Source organism: Scomber scombrus, chromosome 6 (assembly GCF_963691925.1).
Source record: "Scomber scombrus chromosome 6, fScoSco1.1, whole genome shotgun sequence".
Lineage (NCBI taxonomy): Eukaryota > Metazoa > Chordata > Actinopteri > Scombriformes > Scombridae > Scomber > Scomber scombrus.
In genome coordinates this window covers 8,957,231-8,967,938 of record NC_084975.1, presented here as the reverse complement: position 1 = coordinate 8,967,938, position 10,708 = coordinate 8,957,231, and the positions used below count along the sequence as shown (strand labels likewise).

The window sequence follows — 10,708 nt, the reverse complement described above, 5'->3', positions numbered from 1 at the left end:
GTGATGTAGCTGCACAGCTTCTCACTGGACTTCACCACAATACGATGCTGGATAGGATAATCACCTTGTAAATTGTAAACAAAAAAACACTGATGACCAAAACATAATTTGATGTCTACATGTTGTTTACACTACTTGTCAATTGAAACAATATTTCTGAAGTATTATGTATAATTTGTAACACAGATACTAATTTGTATGAATTTTACATAAAAAAAGAAAGAAATCAAATTTCTTCCCTTGCTGGATCTATAGTTTCCTTTCATTTATGAATAAACTTGTTTATTCTAAGATTGTCACATTCATCCTTTTTCAGAGTGAGTGCTGTTGCTTTGCCTGACGTTTTTATAAAAACTTGTGCGTGAAAGATCAAGTATTTCAAGCAAGCAAGTTTTCTATATCGAAAGTTAAAAAAAAAACATTTTATGGCGCAAGTATATACTTAGATATTGTACAAAATTCACATTTAGAAACCCATAAATGTGTCCAAAATATGCACCTATCCTAGATTTCTAATTTCTTCAATCTCTAAAAAAAAAGTCATGTTTCTTACTGCTATACCTGCACAATCTACACTATATTAGTCAGTAATTCTGCATCTCTGTGTAATGGGGAAAAAAATTTAAGCTGCCATCATTGCTAAAAATGAGTATGTAACAAGTTCTAGAAAATGTAGTATGAGCATTGCTGCTGATGGATGAATGAGACAAATGTCACTGGCAGCAATGCAGAGCAACTACAGTAGCTTTCTGCATGATTCCTGCAAATATCCAGACCAGATTACATGCTTATGAAATCTGGGCATGTATAACAGTTCTGCCACAATGCCTGGCGTGGTCAAGGCTCACATCACACTCAAATGGAAACAGGGCAGATAATGATGCGGTCCTCCAGCATCACACTAAGCACCAGGAAGATAAAGTAGAGCAGAAACATGGTGGAGCCCAGGACCTTATTCATCTTCCATTTACAGGTTGCAATGGAGATGATGACAAAGAGGAGCATGAGGAAAAGCAGCACTATGGCACAGAAGAGCCCATTGCTGCTCACTGCCACTGGAACAAAACCGTGAGTGGATGAGTACAGAAGCCATGGGATGGGCAAGCTTTTAAGAGAGAGAGAGAGAGAGAGAGACAGCAAGGTGCAAAGAGCCAGAAGCATAAAGGAAGGGGGGAGACAAAAAAATATCCATTACCTGCATGTTCATCAGCATTTCATTTTCAATTGTAACACACAAGGCTATTGGAGCTCACCCCATAGTGATGTCGAAGATGTTACTGCCCACAGAGCTGGATACAGCCATGTCCCCCAGGCCTTTACGTGCCACAATCACACTAGTAATGAGGTCTGGGATGGATGTCCCTGCGGCCAGGATAGTCAGGCCCATAATCTCCTCAGAGATGCCGATGGTCTCACCCACCTATGAGGGTAAATCAGGGCTTGTGAATGATTCAAGACACGATCTTTATGTCATGTTCAAAACATTTTCACTGCTTCAGGTAAATTTGAATGAAATCCTTTGATACCTGGATTTATACGTACTCAGTTTCCAGTTTACACCAGTTTTTGTGAAAGTTGCTTTGTGTCTGTGTGTAACATTTCTAATCTCTAGATGTGACACAAGTAACTAACCTGATGGGCCCACCACACCATGAGGTAGGAGAAGATACCAATCCACATAATAGAGCCCAGGAAGGTGCCCACAAAGAATTTTCTGGATTTCTGTTGAACATGACGCAAAATAAATATGCAGTGTTGAGGCATTTGAGATACCACAGCTGATCTGAGATATGTGTCCAGATGTTTACCTGGTTGCGAACATCAGGAACTGTTAGCCACAGAGGGAAGACTATGGGCAGCAGCAGGAGGTAGGTGGCTTGTTTCCGTCGTGTGTCAGGCCACTCTAAAGACAGAGGCTCATCCTCGATCTCCCCTTCTTCCTCATCTTCATCCTCCTCCTCATCTTCATCCTCACTGGACTCCTCACTGGACTCCGCACTGGACTCACCGCTGTCATCCTCATCACTGCCAGAGTCCTCTGAGCCATCCTCCCCTGCAGGCACATTGTCCTGCAGTGTTGAAGAAAGACATTATGAAGGACGAACGGAGCAAAAGAGAGATACAAGCAAAAACCGAAGAGGACTAAAGAGGCCGTTTGCCTAAAGTTATGGCTCTGTACATTGACTCTTACATAGAAAGGTATCAAAGATTGACTTCTGGGCTTTTTGATAGCAATCAGGACATGGTTGGAGAGTACCTTCTTATCTTCTGGCTGCTCCTTCTTTTCTGTTCCTGCCGGAGCGGTGTCTGGCTCTTTGGTCTGCTCATGTTTCCCCCCACCATCTGTGAAAGGAATTCAAATGCCTAATATCTCTTCCTCATTCAGCTATCTTTATTATTTATAGTATTATTATTATTATGGAGGGCATGTACAGTACACCTAAACACCTTTATCTTTCCATAGTCACTTTCTGATATTCAGTTTATATTTTCAAGTATATTTCCTGTAGGGGGAGACACATCATTGCAGCATAGATGATGAGCAATTTTCAGAGTCTGTTCATGAGCAGATTCTGAAAGCTTGATGACCAGTAAGTGCCTTGAGATAACTTTTGTTGTAATTTGGCGTTATATAAATAAAATTCAAATGAATTTAATTGAAATTGAAGTATATAACCATCACATCCTTTCCACATTACCTTCGTTTTTGTCTTTAGTTTTGCTCTCTGCCTTCCGTCTTGCCACATTATTCAGAGTCTCAGCTTTATCCTTAAATTTTCCTTCAAAAAACCAAAAATAAACTTAGAATGGGATGGTGAATTTCTCAGTCATGTGACTAAAATAATAGTCACAATAATCATGAGTTCCAAAGGTCAAAATACTTGCAGTACTACATGAATAATAATAAATAAGAATAAAAGGCACAAAATGCATAGACATGATGGGATCCTTCCTTTGCCATCTAGTGCACACATGTATTCCTACAGAAATAATTTCCTAATGGACAGACAATGATAATGTTTCCCTCAAAAGGTCATTGCGTCGTAGATACAGATAATCATACACTGCACATTGGGATAGAAAGGGGTTGTAAACATCAACTTTGATAACACATTCAAAAAATGTGAATTTTTTTGTAGTTTTTAACAGTGCTCAGAATCCCCAAATATGAATCTTTGTTTGCTTAAGAAAAACATAAACAAAAACAGATGAACAAACCAGGAGGACACAGGTAAACAAATTAAGACATACTGCACTCTGGTCTTGATGAGATGATCAAAGTATGACCATCATAGCATAATACAATATAATTCTAACCTTATAAACCAGTTAAATCAGGAAAAAACTACAGGAAAGCTATGTAGTGTAGTCCATCATGTTTAACCACATATTAGATTACTTCTCTGTTTTCTAACTGATTTAACAAGCATGGATCAACTTTTGGCAAAACAAACATACATTTATATATATATATATATATATATATATATATATATATATATATATATATATATATATATATATATATATATATATATATATATATATATGTACACACACACACACACACACACACACACACACACACACACACACACACACACACACACACACACACACACACACACACACATAAAGTGTATATCTGTATATATATTAATACACACACACACACAAACACACACACATATATATATACATACATATACATTTATTTTGTGTAGGACAATCCTTGTGTAAACCCATAGCCCATTATGCCTCAAAGATCGGTTTTATATTTCACTGTGGGCGTGCAAATGAATACTTACACAGACTGAGGTAGGTATTTATCTGCTTAGTATCAATCTGGACTTAGCGCTGCCTTCATTTGGGACACTTTGCTAATCCATTTTACTATGAGAAGGATGTAATCCCCAGGCACTTGTCATGACAAACATTTTTTAAAGTACACAGTTATCAGTCATTAAGACTATTGTCCTGACATGAAGTTACTCACCATCTCCTAAAGGGTCTAACGTGTGGATCATAAGTTGGAAGATGGTGTTTCTCATGGTGCTGTTGTGTAAAGAAGCTGAGCTTCCCCCTCGCTGGAGAGATGGCTTCAACTGGGGGAAGATATGTGCGTGGTAATTACAGCTACTCACAATAACAGACAGTGACACATTAATGTAAGAAAATCATGTCATAGGTAAAGGTCAGGCTTGTTTTGTTTTTTGGTATGTTTTAGTATTTTTATGACAGGTACATTTAGGGGTGGCTTATTAACATGGTGTAATAGGTGAATGGGACTGCAGAAAGATAAATAAGGTTTAAAAGAACATACAATAATACATTTAATAACATATGGAGTGACATTTCCTGTGTCTTTTTTGCAGATGATTGGATGGTTGATAGTTTGACTTTTACCTTCAACAGATTCTTGTCCTCTGGAGCAGGAGGGGCATTATCCTCATCGTCCCCATTTGTCTGTGTGCAACAATTGGATTTAATTGAATCATTCATTTGTAGAGATAGAATCAATTATTTCATTTTGGTGGACTTCGTCCATCAGTCTCTATATAATGTACTATAATGTATTCCTATTTCACATTTAACATTGCTATGTGTTACATAAGAGTAAAAGAGATGGAGCTGCATGGCATGTATATGAATATAATTTAGTTAAAATTATTCTTCACTTCATTAAAATGAAATAAACTGTAGGAACCAAGCTCCAACTGTATCCAGCTCGCCAAAAACCCTGAATGTGAACATACTTCACTGTGTCTTAATGAAGCCTCAATCACACTCAGCAAAGCTAAACACAGTACATATGTTGATGCTACAGTTTGTATGGAGCTGTAACTCCTCAAAGGATTAGTTTGCTGTCACTGATCAGCTTGAGTTCCTTGAGGCCTTGGCAAGTGTCACCTCACTCTTTTGACATGATACATATACTCTAACCCCACTGGTGGAAGTAAAGATGTCATGATTGATGAGTGATGTGACTTTCTGTTAAACCACACATGGTTATGATGAGTATGAGAGATTAAGAAACCAAGTTATGCATTAGTGAAGGGGTTATTGTCACAAGTATCACTGATCTACTTATTTTTAACTCATCGAGACGAATATACTGATCTTCAATAGCTGTACATGTTGTTCTTTAAAGCTTTGTAGCCTTGATCTGAACTACAAACATACTAAAAGTGTTATAACAGTATGCTAACATGTTTAGAGGCATTTAGACTGGTGAAATGCTTGCTATCTTTCCCACGTTTCTTGTCAATGGTATAAATGCTCAGTTGAGGACATTAAACATTTCATTTAAGATCACAGTAATGTTTTGTCACAGCAGTGCTTACCTTTTCAGGTTCTTCCACAGCAATAATTTTGACAATGTTCTTGTGTTTGTTGAGTTGGCTCTTGAAGGCCTGCTCTATTTGTACATTGAACTTCATGAAAATCACATAGAGAGTGTAACTGGCCACCAGCATTAGACTCTCCCACCACATTATGACATTATCCAAGAAGCAGAAGATGAGTATTATGAGGTCAAGTATGTAGAAGGATACATCTCTGAAAAGTGGCCACCAGGTTAGACGAAGAACCTCCCGAGAAAACAAAGCACACATTCCAATCACAAACAAAATGTTAAAAACTGCTGACCCAACAATTGTGCCAATGCCCACATTGCTGTGGGCGATGAAGACTCCTATTAAGGAGGTGAAAAGTTCGGGGGCAGAACCTCCGGCAGCCATGAAAGTAGCTCCTGCCACATCGTCAGAGATGGCTAACTTGTCAGTGATTACCCCCAACGCAGGAACAAAGAACTCATCGCACACAATTGCAAGTGAAACAAACATGTACATCATCCCAAAAATGTGAAGGATCACCCAGCCTCGTCTGCGGTCTTCAATAGAGAAGATATCTTCAGGATAATCTCCCTTAACAGATGGAGCTTCACCAGGAGAAGCTGGAGTAATGGTAGTTACAGGAGGAGCTGGAGCTGGTGTGGGTGTGGGTGTGGGTGTCTCTTGCGGGGGTTCAGGGGCCACATAGATGCAATGCACAACAGTCCTGTTTGTGGTTGATGGAAGTGGAGATTCAGTTGACGTGGTTGCTTTAAAGTCTGAAGTTGTCTCAGAGTGATGCTCCACATGCATCTCTGGTGTTGTTTGATCTGTGGGCTCTAATTCATGAACTACAGTGAGAGGTTCCTCCAGGCCCTGAGTCTCTACTGGAGCCTCCTCAACCCCCTCAGTTGAACCCTCTCCAAAATCCTCTCCAATCTGAGGCATTGGCAAAGGCTCATACAGTCTGGCACTGATGGTCAGCTGGTAGAGGGTACAGAGGAAAACCCCAGAGAGGAGAAACAAAACCCGGCTCAGCTGCAGTCGTTTCCTTCTTGTGCAATACATTTTCCTCCAAAGCAGTGATGCTACTGGCTATGGTGAATTAAGTTGCATGAAGGGTCGGCAGTGAAGGGCAAGTCCAGCTCTTTCCCCAGCAGACCATGGGGTGACAGAATCCAAAACTTGAGCGGTGTGATACATGTCACATCCTTTAGCCTAGAAAACCCCACCTGTTGTAAATGAAAGGAAGCATTAGAGATAAAATCACATTAGGCAGCAGGTAGCACATTTGAAAGCACTTGAGGACAGTGTTCACACAGTGCACTTCATATATAACTGTCTGCCATACCATTATTGATAAGCCCGTTTAGAATATGTTATTTCTACTGCCTTTGCATTTGTGTGGTTTCTAAGAAACAGAATAAACTGAATATCAGAAAACACAAATACAAGGCAAAGGCAACACATAAATTACTGAGAAACACCAGGTTAAGAGAGAGAGAGAGAGAGGAGAGAGAGAGAGAGAGAGAGAGAGAGAGAGAGAGGAGTGAGAGAAAGAGAGAGAGAGAGAGAGAAGAGAGAGAGAGAGAGAGAGAGAGAGAGAGGAGAGAGAGAGAGAGAGAGAGAGAGAGAGAGATACATAAATGCAGCCTTACCACAAACTGAAAATCCTGCAAAGTCAGGGATGCAAAAATTTTCCAAAAGCAGATTTCCACAGCTGGTACAGTGGTCCAAACAAAAGTCCAAACTGTTGCCAATGGCCAATAGGTTATGTCGGACGGAGGACAAATCTTCACAATGGATCAGCATAATACCTAATACGTGAAGTGCACTAAGAGGATTATGTGCATTGCCTCACTCTCACTTCATCACAAGCCTACCTTAGTAATATTTATTTTAATGCAAAGTGAGTGTCTAAATGTTCTTCTTATATAAAATCATTGTATGTAGTCTGACTGGCACTTTGGAAATAAAATGAAGAGTGTATCTCAATTTGAACTGGAATGATTACCTTCAGTATTTAAACTCTGGTCTAAAATTAATAATTTGCACAAGCCAATAACATTATTGTTTACATTATGGTGTCACCTGCTGATTTTTCATAGCACATGAATATCAAATTTCCTATGTTTAACATGTAGGCTAGCTTATAGGAACTATTTATTCTTAAGTACAATGTTTCCACTTGAAGATATAGATAAGGTACACATTTAATACAGCAATCAAATGTTGAAGGGGGTCCGCCATCTTGGAAAGGTAAGTACGGCAACTCCGCTTGGACAAACGACGTTCGACTTGAGTTTGTCACTGCCCGATTTAAACCGAGCCCCACATGGCTCCACCTTGTGGAATAATAGAAACATTACAATTATTCGGAAAACCTTATTTAAACAAGAGTGATACAAGAAAAATAAGTTGTTGTTGAATTGATGGAGGAACATGGCCATTGTATACAATTTAATTAATTAATTTAAAAGTTAAATTTAAAATGTTCCTACAGAGAATTTAGCCAGATTTGCAAAACTATTCCACTTCCCTTAAAAACATAATACAAAATACTCTTACATATTCAAATACATATATCAAACTGCCTGACCCTTAGTGTCTCTCCATTTGCCAGGTTAATTATGTTTATCATTTTTTACACTTTCTTTATCAAACCATCCATATAAATCAAACCTGAAATAAATGACTGGAATTGCCAGTCCCGATATTTAACCAGCTGTAGAGATCTTTCCAAAACTGTCCTGTGACTGAACAAGATGTAAAAACATAATGAACTGTGTTTACTAAAGAAAATTAGATACCTGATTACCTTTCAACATGTGTGCTAGTAGTAAGTAAGGAAGTAAGGAAGTCATGTGTCATACTGCTCTCAGGCTCAGGAAACTGCTGCTCTAAGATGGGAGAGAGGAAAAGGGAGATAGTGGGTATTTTCTGACTATCACAACATTACATTATAAAATCCTTTGTTTTATTAAGATAAAAGAAAACAAGATTCAGACATTATCTTATCTTGCAATCTTCAATCAATCAAAGATGTGATTCAAAATAAACATATTTTCATTAAATTCAGTAAGGAAACTGTCAAATGAAAAAATGTTTCTGGGTCAAAGTTACTCAAAATGATGGAGCAGGTCACAAATGTAAGTTTTTATTTTGTCTTCATTGTGCTCTATTTTCCATTTACTTTCAACCTATATTAAAATGACCACGAGTGGTCTGAAGAGAATAGAATATAATGCCTTTATTGTCATTTCATGTTAACATACAACAGAGTTTGCTGTCTCTCTAAAAAATAAAACCTGTTTTCCCTACATGTATAATTTCTGCCCAAAAAGATTTTGATATCATTTTAAAGAGCCAGACTAGCTGTTTCCACATGTTTCCAGTCTTTGAGAAACAGGGAACTCGTACTTATCCTTTTATCTAACTCTCAGCAAGAAATGTCAAAGCATTCTTTTGTATCAGTTACGTAATACTTCATGTCCTCTAATTTGTGATACATGACAACCTTTGGGAACCTTTGCATTAAAGGAAGCCTTGCAAAGGATATGCTAGATTTCTATACGTGAAAAAAGATGTAAGCATTCAAGAAGCTTAAAAAATCACTCACTAGTGCTGTTTTCTGACAGCATGGTGCAGCCTGTATCCTTTACTTTAGTCCTGCCCTGACCCTAACCCTTTATTTTGGGCTTTTCTGCCTTTATTTTGTCAGTAGATAGAGGCCAACAGAAACAGGGAGAGAGAGGGGAATGACGTACATCAAAGGTCCCTTACCGGAATCAAACCAGGGACACTGACCTTATGTGGCATGTGCCTTCACCAATCAGCCACCAAGGCACCCCAAGGCCTCTGTTTTTTTGTTGTTGACATTGTCTCTTCTTTTGTAAGACACAAAGTATTTCCAAATAAAGTCATAACTTATAGTTAAAAGTGGAAAAACTGTGAAAAAAGAGCTAAACTGTTTTTTCAAAGGCCAAACTCTTTCGTAATCATGGCCTCCTGACTCTTAAGTACAAGTAGGTTCTTCCTCTGATAGTCACAGTTGTGTGTAAACAGAAATATTTTACTCAGTTTTAAGATTCAAATCAAACATTTATTTAAAAAAATCAAATTCAAATATTGGCCCACCCCATGCATGATATAAGTACATAGCACCATTTCGTCACTGACTGATGATGTTTTGCTCATTTCGCAGTTCACAACGTAAAAATGTCCATACCATGACAAAGCACTGACTGACTTCCTGCCCTCCTGTAGTCTGTCATGTAACATGTATCCGTAGTGGGTTTAGCATGCACCTCTGGATTGTATGTGGTACACCTCTTAGAGAGATCACTTTATAACATCCTCTTTTTGCTGTGCTGTGTTAGCTCTTTGGAGCATAGTTAGAAAATGCCTCCTGGATCAGCTCTTTTAAAGCACAGAGAAAAAAAGCACAATTTATCTGTGTGTACAGGCTCGTACATATGTACCCAAAGGGCAGAATATAGTATATAGTATTGAATAGGAGTCTTCTACTACTACTGCTATTCTACTTTAGAAATGCTCACTGTTAAGGCTCTGAAGTCCCGGTTAAGGTGCAGTGTGTAGAATTTAGTGGCATCTAGCAAAACAGATTTGGCAGACATCTATAGAGTATAATATGCAGAAGTATTTTTAACTTAGTGTTTAATCACCTAAAAATAAGAATTGCCTCGTGCACTCCATATAAAACAGTGTAAGTTTCAAAGTGAATAAATAGGTATTAAATCAAACTAACTAGTGTTAATTGTTTGGGTGTGGTTGACTGCAAATGAAATGAACCCACATGGGAAAGCAAACTAATGAGTTTGGAAAGTGTGAATTGGGTTTATATTACCATGTTTGACTGTGGCCATCACAAACAACAAAATGTTTTTTTTTTTTTTAATGAAATGATACAAAACATTGATTACTTTTACACTCTTTTCTTGACACCTGACAGCTTTGCATGATACATCTGTGATATTGTTATGACCTCATGTGGAGAAACATACATATCAATGCAGTGACTGGGTTGAAGGTACTGTATATGCTATAAACAGCATTTCAGCATTTAACACAAACAGTCAAAAAGTCTGTTTTAACACTTTCACTTAGCATCTCAAATGTAAAATATAGGGGTTTCATGGTTTGTTCTCAGTACTCTACAACAGTTGCCTGCCAATATCTGTGAAGAAATGTACTTTCTTGGGTGGAAAAGATGCATGATTTAAGACTAGTGAGGATGATCCTCACTATTCAGTTTGTGTAGGTTTTGTGCTCCCTCTGATGCAAATACGTAAGAGGCACCGATGTTTCTGTCTTCATGTAGGTCTGAGTGGTTTTTAATCTCTTGCCCTCTTCTT

At 38.2% G+C, this 10,708-nt stretch overlaps 1 protein-coding gene across 1 annotated transcript; it reads right to left on the bottom strand.

The window, feature by feature from the left end:
* Positions 1-855: 855 nt before the first annotated feature.
* Positions 856-6,401, bottom strand: slc24a1 (solute carrier family 24 member 1). The gene is made up of 9 exons (XM_062421038.1): positions 5,346-6,401; positions 4,408-4,467; positions 3,998-4,106; positions 2,700-2,780; positions 2,192-2,343; positions 1,809-2,069; positions 1,633-1,722; positions 1,254-1,420; positions 856-1,105 (listed from the first exon to the last, which is right to left on the bottom strand). The coding sequence occupies exons 1-9, from the start codon at positions 6,399-6,401 to the stop codon at positions 856-858; spliced, it is 2,226 nt and encodes a 741-aa protein (XP_062277022.1).
* Between the last annotated feature and the right edge of the window lie 4,307 nt (positions 6,402-10,708).